This window comes from Gouania willdenowi, chromosome 17 (assembly GCF_900634775.1).
Source record: "Gouania willdenowi chromosome 17, fGouWil2.1, whole genome shotgun sequence".
In the NCBI taxonomy this organism is placed as follows: Eukaryota; Metazoa; Chordata; class Actinopteri; order Blenniiformes; family Gobiesocidae; genus Gouania; species Gouania willdenowi.
Window position 1 is genome coordinate 13,791,470 of NC_041060.1, and position 16,022 is coordinate 13,807,491.

Sequence of the window (16,022 nt, forward strand, 5' to 3'; positions counted from 1 at the left end):
CAGATGGCAGAATTCTTACATTCACCAATGAGAATTTAGTACATAATAGCACAACAGATATTTAAACACATATCTCTTTTATAATGAGTAATGTTTTTTTGTTTTTTTTTAATTATTATAAAATAAATGTACCTTTACTCCTGTGTGAAAGGAAATTTGTTTGGATGGTATTTGTTGGTCATTCCCCCCTCTGAGAATCCATCAGGGCATCGATTCGCTTCAGTTTTACTGCAAACACTTAAGACACGCATGTCAAAGTCAAAGCCCACATGTCAAATTCAACCCATCAGAGTAACTAGTCCGCCTTGAAGGAGGACTTTGTTCAAAATCAAACATTAGAGCAAAAAAACATGAGCAGACCATATAAGTTGTAGATATTTAACTCTCTTTAAATTCCAAATTCAACAAAACTCCACAATAAAAAAAAAAAAAAAATAGGGCTTGCAGTACTGCATTATTTTAAGTAAGAATGAATTACAACTTTGAAAATTCTCACAAATTTTTACAAAGAATTCAGGTAAATTACATTGCAAATTCAAGTAATTCTGACCAATTGCTTAACATTCAGGATATTGTAAGTGGCTTATAGTTAGTAAACTGGGACATTACAATTCCAATTATGCTTATTTCTTTACAACACGTAGATTTTTCTTGTCTGACCCAGTTAAGATCCAACTGGGTCGTATGTGGCTCTTTCACACACCTGATATAAGAAGATATAATTGAGATAAGGAGAAAAAGACTTAGACAGTGTTCAAAAACACATACTAACGTACTATACACTCAATGACTACATACCATCTACTGTGTACTATTAGTATGGTTAGGAATCAGATGCTGACCATTCCCACAGAAGTATACGTCCAAGCTTCCCAAGATCCATTTCACACCTACGATGACAAAAACCTGAGGCACACTGAGGCTAAATATCTCCACCTTTGAAAGTTATGAAAGTATTTTAAGCGACAAAGTGACCAAGTAGAATATCAAATAAAAGTCACCGAAACACATTTCATGCTGACATTTCGGAGATTTTCAGAGACCCGCCATTGTGCTACTGACTAAACTTCCATTAACTTCAAAACAAATTTACACTATTTACAAAAGTGTTAAAGGTGTGATAATACTATTTTTCACCCATTTCCATTTGTTCTAAGAACCCCCAAAACATAGCATTTGAGGTTTATTTTCCCAAACTTTGTCCTCTGAAAAGTGACTTTCTGAGCAGTTCTTAAAAATGGGCTGTTTTGGGGCCTACTTATGCATATTCATGAGTAGGCGTGTCTGACTCCACACAACAGTTTGCTATCCACACACTTACAATAAAACTCATGCTGAGGCTAAGCAGGTCTGGGCCTGTTTAGTAGTTGGATGGGAGACCACTGAGAATTCCAGGTGCCGCAGTGGGGTGGCAGTCACCCCAGTGGTATCTGTCATTGTGTCTTTGGGCAAGGCACCTCTCCCACATTGCCTAGTATGAATGTAGTGTGTGAGTAAGTGTTGGTGGTGGTCGGAGGGACCGATAGCACACTAAGGCAGCCTCGCTTCCGTCAGTCTGCCCCAGGACAGCTGTGGCTACAATAGTAGCTCACCACCACTAAGTGTGGAGTGAAAGAATAATGCCTTAATTATGTAAAGCAACTTTGAGCATCTATGATAAAGCGCTATATAAAATTGATGCATTATTATTATTATTATTACTATCATCATCATAACGGGTACTAAAAATGGAACCGCTCCGGGTGCTACAACGTGGCTGCCCACTGCTCCTCACGGAGAGGTTAAATGCAGAGAACACATTTTGAGTATGTAGCTTTACATATATGACAACTGCAAACTGCAGTGTTTGTTTTACCTGTAAGAGTTTGAGAGGGAGGCGCTCACATATTTATATAGGGGAGGAGGAGCCAGGATTGTCAGGAGGAGGAGTTTCTGCTCGCTGACGTCATCGAGCGGGGAAAACCTAACTCGTCAGTTTGGAGCTGACTTTTTACAAAATGTGGAATAACAAGGCAGGGAGGAAACTTTGGCCCTCTGAATGAGGCTAAAGGGACGTATATCATTGTAGCAAAACCATTATAGAGTGAATTTTTCATAATACTCCCCTGGGGTGGTTGAGTATGACTAGTGTGCCCACCGTGCATACATCAAAAATGTCCCGATACATCCAAGTTTCTCGCGTACTCATTCTTTTCATATTATTGAATTGCAACGCACTACAAACTCATTTTGACGTCAAACTTAGTACGAGTAGTACGTTAGTATGTGATTTCCAACACAGCCTCAATGTCTATATGGAAGGGGGGGGGGATGGATTTCTCCCTGAAAAGACAAAGCCATGTCATGTCCCCTAAGGATTTCTCTCAGTAGAGCAGTTTGTCCATTTCATTTCAATGACCCTCAGCTATTAACAGTCTCAGGTAGATGGAAAGATGAAAGATGGAAGAGGTCTCTCTCAGTCAAGTGTCACAGATTGTAGTGGAATATAATACAAAAAATTGAGTAAGGTGCTCACAGTATGGATGAGACAGTATACAGGCTTGAAGACATTTTCAATTTGTGACCATGACCTCATCACCCCAGAGAAGCCTTCTTCACACTACAATGAAACAAAGGTGTTTTTACCTTGGCCTTTGTGAACATCTGTGTCACAATCGTCTGCTTCAGACATCACTGAGCTCATCTAAATTCTAACATCATCATGTGGTGTAGTAACATTGAGTTTGAAGACATTTATATCGTTTGGGTTTAATAATGAAAATGGACTGGATGTATCTACTAGTGTCTCTGTCAGCAGAGAAAGTACTTCATTGGTGGATGTACCTGAAACACTGACTGACATTTATCAATCTAATGAAGCTGATGCACCACAGGCGCTAACACAAGCTAACACCATCAAATTAAAGACAATAATGCAGAATATTAGATGAAACGTAATCTCTGCAGTTTCCGCTCAATTACATTACATAATTACCTCTGCCATGGAGGTAATATTTTGTCAGTCCTTAATGGCTCTTGACAAAATTTTAACCTAAGATAGACCTTGTGCAATGGAAGATTCCATTACATTCTGGAGGGGATCTATATCAAAATATTGATTCTGGATGAGTTTTTAAAACTAAAAAAAAAAAATTGACTCATCACTGGCAATTTTTTTCCCCCAAAACATATATTTCAGTTCATAATTGACAGATTTTTATTAAATTTGACTCAGTTACTGTATATCAAGTTGGTTCCTCAAAAGTTTCATCAAGATATAATCTGGATCACACCCAAACATTTGGACCGACTGTTGATATCTGTAAATGCTTGTGTTATTCTCATTACTTATGACTTCTCACCCATGGAAAATGGTACAATCTCTCTCCCAGGCAGACATAGAATAAATTCCCGATGACACATTAGTGACGTAACTCTGTGCAGAAGAAGAAGAAAAATACAAACAGCAAAGACTTGAAGACATTTTCTTTCAGATTTTATATATCAATATATAGAGATATTCAAAGGTAATCAATTACAGAAAATCAAAAAGTACAACCAGTTTGGTTTTTTTTTACAACAGTTCATCATTGAATCAAAGCATTCAACTGATCCACGTTTTTTTATATGAAATAATTGGAATAAAAGAAAGAAATGTGGACAAGAAAAGGCACAAATCTCCCAAATTAACATAAAAGATAAATTATCCTAAAAAACATCAATCCTGGGAATTGTTTGATAAAAAAAAAAAAAAAAAAACAGAATAATTAGGGAAATTTGTTTCTAGAAGGAAACAAAGCACATAAAAAGGATGCTAAACCAAGCACAGCAGGAAACGACACAAAACCACTTTGGTGAGTTCTCACAGTCGGGGAATGCGGTGCTCTCCTTTGTACAAATAAATTAATATACACCTCAACACTTTTATCTAAAATCTTATTTACAGCTCTTCTTTTACATCATATACATTATCAAAAAACTTTATGAAAACATATTTACAAACCAATAGATAAAAAAGCACCCCCAAAGCTTTTCAAGTGTCCCACACACACACACACACACACACAGGCACACACACCCGCACACGCAAACACCCGCACACAGTTTTCTTCCATGCAAATACAACATACAGAAGGCATTCTGCGAGGGTTGTGCAACAGATAGCATACTAAACAGTTCAAATATGGCCTTGTTGGTCCAACTGTAACACACATGCATTTAAAAAAAACACACACACTGATGTATAAGGTTCATGAATGAAGGACCAGTGTAAACGATAGGGCTAGACCAGTAAGAAATAATCACTGACGGGGGTAAGCCAGTGGTTCTCAACCATTTTTGGGGTCGTGACTCTATTTTAATATCACAAATTTCTGGCGTCTGAAGAGACTTTTTTTCCTTGAATTAGTTTTTTGATCATGTTTTTGTGGAAACCCATTCCCGCCATTAAAAAATAAAAAGTAAAATAATAAAATATTATGTCATAATTATGAGATAGTACCTCATAATAATAATTATGAGATAGTATCTCATAATAATAATTATGAGATAGTATCTAAATTATCTTTAAATCCTAATCTTATTTTTTTTTAAATCTTAAGTTATAATTATGAGATCACAAACACATTGAAGCCCATTCACACGAGTTACAAAAAAAGTTCTGAAAAGTAAAATAATGATAAAAAAATCTACTATAATATGCTTATAATTATGAAATATTAAGTCATAATTATAAAGTTAAAGATAACCTTTATTCATCCCACAAAGGGAACATAGACAGAGTTTCAGCAGAAATGAGATACTATGAGATAATTATGAGATACTAGAATCTCAATTATGAGATACTAGTATCTCACAATTATGAGTAGATTTTTTTTATGATTATTTTGCTTTTACTACGGTAGTTTGTTTTTTTTAACTGGCGGGAATGGGCTTCTATATGTTTGTGACATAGTGTTATGAGTAGCACTGTAGTGAAGATACATATTTTATTACTGTATTTCATTGGAACTATTATTATATTTCAGGAAGTGAAAGTATATAATACAGTTGTTTGAGATTGTGTGTGGTGTTTTAATTTGGAATTTAAAAATTTCAGTTAATTATTTTTAATCAACTACTAGACATTTCAGGCAACCCCACATGGGGCCACGACCCCAAGGTTGAAAAACACTGGGGTAAGCTGTCTTCCCTTTTGTGGGTCTTTCTCTTCCCTCTGAGGTGTTACAGTCTAACATTGACTGCTTAGAAGTGCAGTCAGTATTCAAGTCCTCATCTGTAGAACGACAGCTGTCACTGCAGCCCACCTTTATGTATTCATGTGTGCATTCGTCACAAAACATGAATAAATTGCAGTCTTTTTGTGTCAGCCTCCATTCAGCAGCTGGTTAAAAGCTGCATTCTATTGCTTTTTTTTAAATTTATTCTTTCTTTCCTATAACCATATACACATCTAAACAAGCCCCATGAAGAATAAACACCTGAAGCTGTTTCTTTCCTCACAATGTCCCAGTGAAATGTGAAAAAATGCAGCGTTAACACTGCACCTTTCCTTCTTCTCCCATCTGCAAACAATGCTTCACTTTGCAGATAGAAGTTAAATAAAAACATGACCTTTGAAATCAACTGTGTTTAACACGACTGAGACGAGTCACCCTGAAAGGTTTGCTGCTGAACCAGAGAGCAATGCTTCTAACATTCAACATCAACCACAAAACCCAAGAAAACATTACAAATAAATCCACTCAATGTAAACTACACAACGACATTTGTGAGTGAATCCAACATGAATCTGTACAGATTGTCCCATCAACACAGAGGATGTCCCACTTTCAAACTCCCAGAGTAGCACAGACGCCTATAATAACGACACTGAACCCAAAAGGAATCAAGGACAAATGAAATCTCTCACTAGCCTAAACAATGCTCTATGCCACAAGTGTCAAACCCATGGCCCGGGGGTCAAATATGGCCCGTTGGAGCATCAAATTCGTCGCACAGGAGAAAATGACAGAGAAAACATGAATCATAAAGCCTGATCAATATTATCAACCTCGAACATAAGACTGCACGTCTTAACAAGGCTCGATCGGTGACTGTATGGAAGTATGGAACTCTTTTTCATCCAAGTTCATCTCTTGGACCAGAGACAATGGGCAATCACTGAATTTTATCTGATGTATTTACCTTCCTGCTTCATGTTTTGTACCAATGGAATCCTGTCAGTATTTACTTTTCTGGATATGCATGTACCCCCCTCCCCAATAATGAACATGAATCATTGTGTAAATGAAACCCAACAATGTTTGCAGGGGCTCGCAGTTTCCCCTGTGCTTATAATGCATGATTGAAGTCATTTTGAAAGTTTAACAGTTGAAAAAAACTCAAAATTCTTACAAAATCTTTCCCTTAATTAAATAGAATTTGATCACAAAATCTAGGAAAGATCTTGTTGGGACTGATATCATTCAGTTATTACTTGGATATGGTCTGTTTCTTACATATTTTGTATTTTATGTATATGTAGAAGTGTAAACTAAGACACAATGTTGAAATGACTGGTTTTTCTGAATAAATCTGTGGCCCACCGCTCCGTATTTGGCCCCTGAACTAAAATGAGTTTGACACCACTGCTCTATGCTCTCACTTCATTGATGTAAAAGATTAAAACGGAGGATCCAATCACTACCATCTGTCATTCAGAAGCAGGAGCAAAGTGCACTCTAATAATCCTCAACCTAAATATTAGCATTTACTGGCTAAATTACAAATCCTTTACCTGCACTTAAATGTTGTAAGAAAGAAAAAAAATATAAAATGGCCATCTTCATGTGTGTAAATTTAACACTTGATAAAGTTGTGAGTCAAATCAAAAGTGGGTCCAAGTGCCACCTGACTTCACTGAGCGTGTGCGCAGCTGTGTGGTCGTCTTCTCTACAAAAAGAACCCGTGTGGGTCACTTTGCAGTGGTGAGCATCGGTTGCTCCGTGTACCAGTGAGTCCCCGGGTCGGGCATGCTGCCCCCGAGAGGCAGGGCGATGAACTGCGGACAGGTGCCCCCACCTGCCCCCACTACGCCCATGCTCACTCCCTGAGGAAACGGGTGATGGTGCGTGTGGTGGCCCATGCCGTCAGTCCGCCCAATGTGGATCTCGTCCTCCTCGCCCTCGCCCGTGGTTTTGCGGTAGACCGGGTTGTCAAAGTTCATGCTCTTGGTGGAATTCTGCCTCCAGTTTCTCCACACCAGGTAGAATCCAGCGCAGACAAGGCCGAACACCACTGTAGCAACGATAGGAACTGCATGCGTTTAACACACAGCAACACGGACACGTTAATGAGGAATAACCTATTCATGACATGAAATGGTTTCCACAGAGAGGGACACAGTGCAGACATGCAAGGGCCAGAGGTGTGTGTGTGAAGCCTGAATGGCATGACTAATCTGTTTGTGTGCACAACTCATTTAGGGCTGGGTGATATGGACCAAAACTCATATCTTGATATTTTTCTCAAAATGGCGATATACAATATAAATCTCAAGCCAATTCTGGGTTAAATTTTTTGATGCGAACTCTTTTTCATCCAAGTTCATCTCTTGGACCAGAGACAACGGGCAATCACTGAGCTTTATCTGATGTATTTACCTTCCTGCTTTATGTTTTGTACCAATGGAATCCTGTCAGTATTTACTTTTCTGGATATGTCTGTACCCCCCTCCCCCACAATAATTCAATAAAAATTTTGATCACAAAAAAATTAAATAAAGGTTAAATTATTAATATTATTATAGGTGATATTGTAATTTTCTTTATTGCCAAAATATATCTTCAATTTGGATATATCACCCAGCTCTAACATACACACAGACTCGATTAGTCTTAAACAACCTTTTGGGGGACTAGGCCCCAAAGTAAATGCACAAATTGACACCAAAAACACACAATTTGACACCAAAAACACACAAAATGAGGGTAAAACATAAAAAAACTACAACAAAGGCATGTGGAAAAGTACTCAAAGTTAATTCAACACTGAAATGACCAATAAAATTCTAATCTAATAAATGTACTCATGTTTTTGCAATAAACCTTTACATTTAAACATCAGCAGTCAAGTTAAATTAATCTCTAGCTTTGTTCAAATAGTGTTAGATTTCACAATTAAAAACATCATTATTTTCTGAAGGGCCTGACAAATGCCCTTTAACTGATTTATTACACACCTTGTTTTAGCCATTTTCCTCTTTAAGAGTTAATTATTCTAACTTTTTAGGGACATAAGAAGAACACAAGATTGAGTGAAACAGATGAATCCGTCTCCTTTGGCTCTGATATTTGTTACAGCTGTTGCCAATTCTTCCTTAAAACACTGTCTCTACTGAGAAGTGCCAGCTGGAAAGCTGAGGGATATACTGTACCTTACACTAATCACATTTAGAAGTAAAAATATAACATAAAATAGACTTTTTAGGTGCACCTCACTTCAATGACCTCAACCCACTCATTAATAATCTAACTGCATGTTATTAAGTTTCCGTTTCCTGATCCAAAATAAAAAGCAAATCAGTGTGTAAAAGAATCATAAATTCAGATTAGAGCATATTTAAAGGGCCGCAGTGCTGCATGTTTTTAGAAACTGCCTGCTATAAAATACCAAATAGAAAGAAGGTGCTTCTTGTATGAAAGGGTTGGCTAAAAAAACATGTTGCATTCTGGGAAACTGCTGAGGCACACAAGATTGCAGCCATCTAGGAGCTAAATAGAGCTATTTTCTGTCAATTTTGTTATTTGTGGCTTAACCCCTAGTAGGTGTGTGTGTGTGTGTGTATATATATATATATATATATATATATATATATATAATGACTCATAATAGACAAAAACCTTTAAAAATTACAAAATAATGAAACTTTTGTTATGAAACCTGTTTTTTCCTCCAGTTCCTGCATTACAAACTCGACTCAAACTAGTTTAAACTAAGTGCCCGGACAATGGACTAGAAATATCTAAGTTAATAAATAAATAAACCCAGGGGATCCAAACCTGTGATAACCAGTAAAAAAAAAATAAAAAAAAATGAGTCAACTAAAAAAATCCCTATCATCTCCATCATTGGCAGTGTATTTACTGTATATCTAATCTCACTCTAAATCATGTGTCAAACTCAAGGCCCGAGGGCAAAGTCTGGCCCTTCAGACCTTCCAATTTGGCCCGCAGGAGAAAGTGAAAAAGACAGACAACATGAATCATTGGGTAAATTACCAAATAATTCAGTTGTAAGAACTCTAAATTATTCTCAAATCCTGCAATTGGTCTCAAATTATTCCACAAAATCTTCCCAAATCAAATAAAAATTGGCTTAAAAAAATCAAAGGACATTTATGCATCTGTTACTTATTGCTAAGATAATGTTGATGTCTTCTATACTTTGTCTAATTTATAACTGGAAGTGCAAACGTGGGCACATTAATGTTGAAATTGTTTGTATTCCCGCCAAAAACCAGTGGCCCACTTGTGATCGAACTGGTCCGTATTTGGCCCTTGAACTAAAATGCTCCAAAACGAGTCAGCATGCTAAATGACTTCAGGATATTTTCTTATTTTTATTCCAAACCTAATAACTAATAGACAATATTACACAGTGTTTGCTTAGTATGAGATTCTGTATAGTTAAAAACAAACACGGGCATCTCTATTTTAGATTATGTACATATTCTGACCACACACAAAAAAGTCTGCTGTCTGTCTTTTTGTTACAAGATGAGTGAACACACGTCAACAATGACAAACGTAGAGCAGCAGCGATACCAGACACACAACAAACTACTCGCAGGAAACCTCTGCGTGTGAGAGCTGTGAGGTGGGTTTCTCTCAGGAGGCTCCAGATATAAGCATCGCTAATGATAGCGACAGCACGGTTGGACATACATGGATACACACACATGAAGCAAGCTGCAGGTTTCTTACCAATGGGGATGACCACTCCCAACACAGCCACTGTCAGGTTTTCTCCCAGCAGGAAATGTTCTCCTCCCGCTGTCAAGAAGAGATGGAAACAAGTGAGGGGTGTTACAACAAAAGTGACAGAGAGATAACGAGAGTGGGGCGACAAGCAGCACATTAGCAAGTTTGGAAAAGGAGGGCGACAAAGAGAGGCAGACAGTGGGCGATCAGAGAAGGGGGGGGGGGGGGGGCACTTAAAGAGGCTGGAAACAAGAAGGCGAATATACCGTACATACATTATGTGTATAGCACAACCTTCACAATGCCTGTGACCTTCAGCACGCCTTCTATCTTACACACCTACCCATGTACAGCTTTACATCAGCAGAGACACAACAGCTTCATACATACATGCACGCCGCCCACATAAAGACCAAAGTACAGAGGTAACAATGACATTTTCAAGGCGAGAGGGTACCATCCATTACTCATAATAACTCTAGCTGACGGCAGCAGTGGGGGTTCAAAGATCTGTAATTTTAACACCACGACTGGTATAAAGGTGAAGCTGTTAGCAACATGACGAGTGTAAGAACAATCACTGAATAAGGAACAATCCAATTATTCTAAGAACCCCAACAACATAGTATTTGAGGTTTATTTTCCCAAAGTCGCCTGTTTTCCAGAGCTTCAGCCCTCTGAAAAGTCACTTTCATAACGGCTCTTAAAAACTGACCATTTTGGGGCCTTCATGCATATGCATTAGTAGGTGTGACTATATTCACTGACTTACATTGACCCAGGTTACCCCTGGTAGAGGGAAACACCGACTTTTTAGGACCTCCATCGGGCACAATCCGAACTCAGATGAATTAGGGCTCTATTCTCCCATGCGCATAAGTCAAAAAAGCTATACTGTCCCGATCAGCTGCTGCTGCCGTCAGCTCCTCTACGCCATAAGCACACACAGAGGGGGCTGTGATCCCTGCTGACTGCCGCTCCGAGCGAACCATCACTTCGCTTCCAGACTATAGAATTAATTCACCTTGATTAAGCTTCTCTTGGTTTACACGCGTCTGTTCTCACTCTCTCTCTGACACCTGTGTGTGTGTAAATTTGTAAATGTTCACTCCTCACCTATTGTCTCATTGTACTGTGTATGTACTGCATTATCTCTGTGTATCATGTATACTGTATATATATTGTTTTTTTCATGTCTTGTATGTTGCAATAAAAAAAAAAATGATATTTGGCGCCAGTGAATTGATACTACTTCCCACTGTCGCTTATATTGTTCATGTGGATTTATTGGGTTTTTCCTTTTTATTACAAATTTTATATTTTTATAGCGCTTTAAGATGACTTTTGTTGTAAGTTGCGCTCTATAAATAAAGTTGAATTGAATTGTATATCAACGAAGGCATTTCAAATTAAAAGTGCACTTTATCATTTTCACAGATTTCAATGATATTTACAAGCATTAGGATAACTCCATGTTCCGGCCCAAAAATAATGACATCATGGCCCAGTCCGCCTATTTTGCTTCAGACCACCTTCATTGACAGCTTTTAGTTGATGTTTGTGCGGTGGGCATGTCAGGAGCCTGGACCGGAGAATATGCGCAGGAGCGAGGCGCGTTAAAAAGCGTTTAAGTCCAGACGGGAGAAGATGGACCTTTTCCACTGATACCTCATTCGGCCCGATCCGAACACTTTTGGAAAATCGATGGGAGAGACTTCCAGGTCTCGCCAGCCAGGACTCTACCCAGGGACGAGGCACCCAGCCCGGCCAAAGGGCCACCAGAGATGCCCCTGGTCACATCGAGGATGGGGCACAGTCTCTGAGCGACAAGCACTGACTACCAGGGCCACCAGCGGTCACAATTCGGACTCTGCCTTCACCATGCTTGTTTCACCTGTGAGGTAGTTTGAGAGGGAGGAGCTCACATTCTTATGTAAGGAGGCGGAGCCAGGATTATCATGAGGAGGAGTGTCCACGTTGTGACGTCACAACGTGAGAAAATTCCAACTCGCCCGTTTGGAGCTGACTTTTTGCAAAATGTGGAATAGCAAGGGAAGGAGGAAACAGAACTTTTTCAACTTTGGCCCTCTGAATGAGGGTAAATTAATGTATATCACTGTAGAAAAACATTATAAAGTGATTTTTTCATAATACTGGCCCCTTTAAAGCAAGACTGCATGAGGCCCATGTGTCAGTGGTAAATCTGGAGTCAATTCACACATACTAACCCTGAAATCTGTCATGTTTCCCACCTAGTATGTGTGCAGGGAACAATAAATGTTTATCAAATTTCAATCATCAGATAAAAACATATCGTGGGCCTCACAGAACAATAAAGACATAAAAAGATAAGCAGAGAGAATCTCCTCACAGTGCTGTGAGACGCTGCTGTCCCCAGGAGGAGTGGTGGAGACCACCAGGGATGTAGCAGTGGAATGGGAGCCCATCGCCTTTGACTCTTGGGATGAAACGGACTTGAGCATATCGAGCGGTGTGAGAGTCTCGGGGGAACCAGAGGGAGCTGTGGTCAGATTGGGGACGGCGTCTGCCTGCGACACACCTCCAGATGGCTGAGGGAAGTCTTCAGATTCATCGAGAGAATATCCAATGTCAGGGGAGGGTGTTGCTCTCGTGTTGTTTCTTGGTGCTCCTGCGAACACAAGCACAATGTGATAAGTCACAGATAAGCATGAAGTTTGCCAGAAAAAAAATGAAATCTTCTAAAAAAGAGGTAGATGCCTCCTGCATCCTCACTATTGTTATCTGTTTTTTTTTCTCCGTTGGTCGTTAACTACTCCTACACCGTTTGTCCAATTTTGACAAATAAGCGATCAAAAAGTTCCTGAGATTTATGCTTATACTTTTATAATTTGTAAATTTTAAACTTTTTGAGTTATAACATTTTTTGTGAAACTGCATTGACTTATACTGCATATCCATTTTTTTTAAATTATTTTTAAACCTTTTCAACCCATTTCAACCTTACTGCTAATGTTAAGCTATTGGAAGGTTAATGCTATGGCTAAACTAGTGCTAATGTTAGGCTAATGCTATTGCTAGGTTAATGCTAATGCTAGGTTAATGTTAACATTAGGTAAATGCTAAAGCTTGGTTAATGCTATTGCTTGGTTAGTGCCAATGCTCGGCTAATGATATTGTTAGGCCAATGCTAACACTAGGTTTATGTTAAAGCTAGCTAATGACAATGTTACTGTTAACAAATGCTATTGCTAACTTATAATGTTATTGCTAGATAATGTTAATGCCAGTAGGCGTGCACAGGAGCTGTTCCCATTCAACATTCTTGAAGCCAAAATACAGCGCTTAGGGGCACATCCATCTTGCATATTTGACAGTAGGGTCCGGTGGGAGGAGCCCTGGTAACACACCCCACCCATTTAGCGTACTGCCCTGATGACTTACTCTGCCCAGCTAAGTCAAGAACATAAGCATCTTTCCCGCTGGAAATTCTACCAACGGCTTGTTCAGATCACAGAGGTTAGTTAAATGGCGTCTCGGCTTTTCTTAATGACGTAACTGCTATTCACAAAGAGAGCTACGCAAGATCCGCGGCTGTCAATCATCGTCATACATGACGTAAAATCTCATTTTTCAACCTCAAATAATTTATTTAAAACACACTTCACAGAAAAATAAGCACTTGAACACAATGTAGGGTGAAAATAACTAATGATCGCAGCAGAGTTTAGGTTGGGAAAAAAATTTTGTGACGAATGTAAGATGAACCGAGGCAGGTTTGCTTTTACAACACTTCTTTATTACTGCACACTCTCCTAGCATACAACTTTCAGCACGTGTTAACTCCCAGTACCTTTTTACTTCCTGGTTTTACACTGTTGTAAAGCAGGGTCGTAAAACTGCTGCAATCCCCACACACACTAGGATCTGCTTCTTACATATTACCATATGTGACAACGAGTATCTTAACTTTACAGTTTGACCCACATCCCATCTGTAATCATTGAGGAGGCGGGGTTTATGACCTATACTGCAGCCAGTCAGTGGGAGGAGCCCTAAATATATAAAAGCTTCACTTTCTGTAGTTAATGAATTGCAATTAATGTGCCTGCCCTAATATAAATGAAATATACCTTTTAAAAGCAGCACTTTTTTTTTTTGCTATTTCATGACTTGGTTTTAGTTTCACTCGCTCCAGGGTTCCTACAGCTTCAGTCAAGTTAAATTAAAGACTTTTTAAGAAATTTTTATTGCCATTTGAAAAGAAATTCAAGCCCAACTTTACAGTAAACACAATTAGGGAAAAAAATGCCACATCAATTACAAAGGGTTAGGTTTTTCTAGTGTCTAGTGCAGACTTGCGACTGGTGGCCTTCAAAGTAAACACACAAAAATACACAAAATGACTGTAAAATACACAAAAAACCCAACAAAAATAATCATAATCACTCCAAAAACACACAAGATGACTACAAAAATAGTCAGGAATCTAAAACAACAAAAAATAATAATAAAATAAAAAAAAATCTATTTAAAAAAAAAACAAAAAACTGGTACCATTTATTTTGAATGTGTTAAAATGTAAGATTTGAAACACTGATTTAAGACATTTTAATGGCAATTAAGGCCTTATACTTAGATTATTGAATTTAATGTCTTTTAAGAGTTTTTAAGGATCCGCGGGAACCCTGAAATCACTTGCTTATTACATAAATAAAAACTAATATAATAATAATAATAATAATATAGAGTTTTATAACATCAGGCCCTCTATGAAGAAGCTTTGCTTGTGTGAAACAGCATTTATAAAGTCCTCTTAATATCAACCCTCAGATTTAGAGTTCCTAAAATGAATTTAGGGTTGTTTTTTTACCTGGCACACAGCTCCTCATGTCTGGCCCCAGGTCCTGTCCGTCAGGGCAGGCACACGTGTATTTAGGTGAGTGCTCAGTGATCTGTGGAGCCTTCAGACACAAGTACTCACACCCTCCGTTAGTCATACCGCCCAGATTACAACTGTCAGGACCTGAAAACACAAACAAAGAGACTCTACGGTGGTGCTCACTCACTCTGTAACACATGAAGGGGAGTGAACTGTCAGGTTTTCAGTGAACCGCACATGTGCACAACAAACCAACCTTGTGGCTGTCGCAGTTGGTGGAAGACGACAATGTCATGGGGGTCGTTGAGGTTTTCGGCCAGAGCGTGAATGTCTCGGCCGGTCAGTCTGTTGGCCATGAACACAGCTGCCTTGTCTCTGTCTGTCCAGAAGATACGGTCCTTAAAACACAACAAAAAACACCAAAGAAAACAGAACAGTTAGATTGTTGGGAAACATTTTACTTGAAGTTTTATACACAAGACTGTCATTATCTGTTGTGGCAGTTTTGAATGGAATGAGATGGAGTGAAGTTGTTGGGTTTACTAGTCAGTAGCGAACACAGGGTTTATTTGGTCAAAGGGTTTTAGAGGCAGACCGGTCTGTGATTCAGAGGTTTCCATGTGTGTGTGTCCCAAGGAATCTGTACTTATTCTGTGCTCTCAATGTTTTGTATGCTGCTGATAGCGCTAAGCATAACAACAACAGGGTCTCTGAGAAGAGACCTTGGCAAATGTTATCAGTGCAAGATGGTATCTGGCCTGCTTAGGGCAGTGTGACCAGGACCAGGAGAGATTCTGTAATCACATATCAATTAGCATAAATAAGTTGTCATTAAGCTGTCATTAAGTGTTGTTTGCTAAATTATAACACCTTTGGAGCTATGTTGGCATTTTTGGGTTATTTTTGGGCATTTTTTTCTAGATAAGACCCTTCGGGGAGTTCTGAGCCTCCCCAGTTAGATAGGGAATTAAAGGTAGGCACGGGCCGATGCCTGTAATTTGTATTCCCATCTTCCTTGTGTCACTCATCAAAAGGTTTGTGATATTGTATCAGTATATATGCAATGTCAGTGCTGTGGTGTAGCAACATTGGGACAGGGATCAGAAGTGAGAGATTATCCTTCTGAGTTCCGTTGTTTTTATGTTGGAAGATAGAATTTAAACGGTTTATTTATTTTTAATTAACCATTTGTATGAGTGGCTGAATGCATTATACAAACC

The 16,022-nt window shown here is 38.7% G+C and overlaps 1 protein-coding gene across 1 annotated transcript in view; it reads right to left on the reverse strand.

Annotated features, from left to right (window-relative positions):
- Nucleotides 1–4,892: 4,892 nt before the first annotated feature.
- Nucleotides 4,893–16,022, reverse strand: part of LOC114479198 (low-density lipoprotein receptor-related protein 8-like) — a 117,939-nt gene continuing 106,809 nt past the window's right edge. Inside the window, exons 14-18 of the mRNA XM_028472752.1 lie at nucleotides 15,059–15,200; nucleotides 14,794–14,946; nucleotides 12,313–12,591; nucleotides 9,945–10,013; nucleotides 4,893–7,275 (exon numbers count right to left, since the gene is read on the reverse strand). Coding sequence (XP_028328553.1) covers nucleotides 6,935–7,275; nucleotides 9,945–10,013; nucleotides 12,313–12,591; nucleotides 14,794–14,946; nucleotides 15,059–15,200 — 984 coding nt within the window. The 3' untranslated portion in view covers nucleotides 4,893–6,934. The remainder of the gene's footprint in view (nucleotides 7,276–9,944; nucleotides 10,014–12,312; nucleotides 12,592–14,793; nucleotides 14,947–15,058; nucleotides 15,201–16,022) is intronic.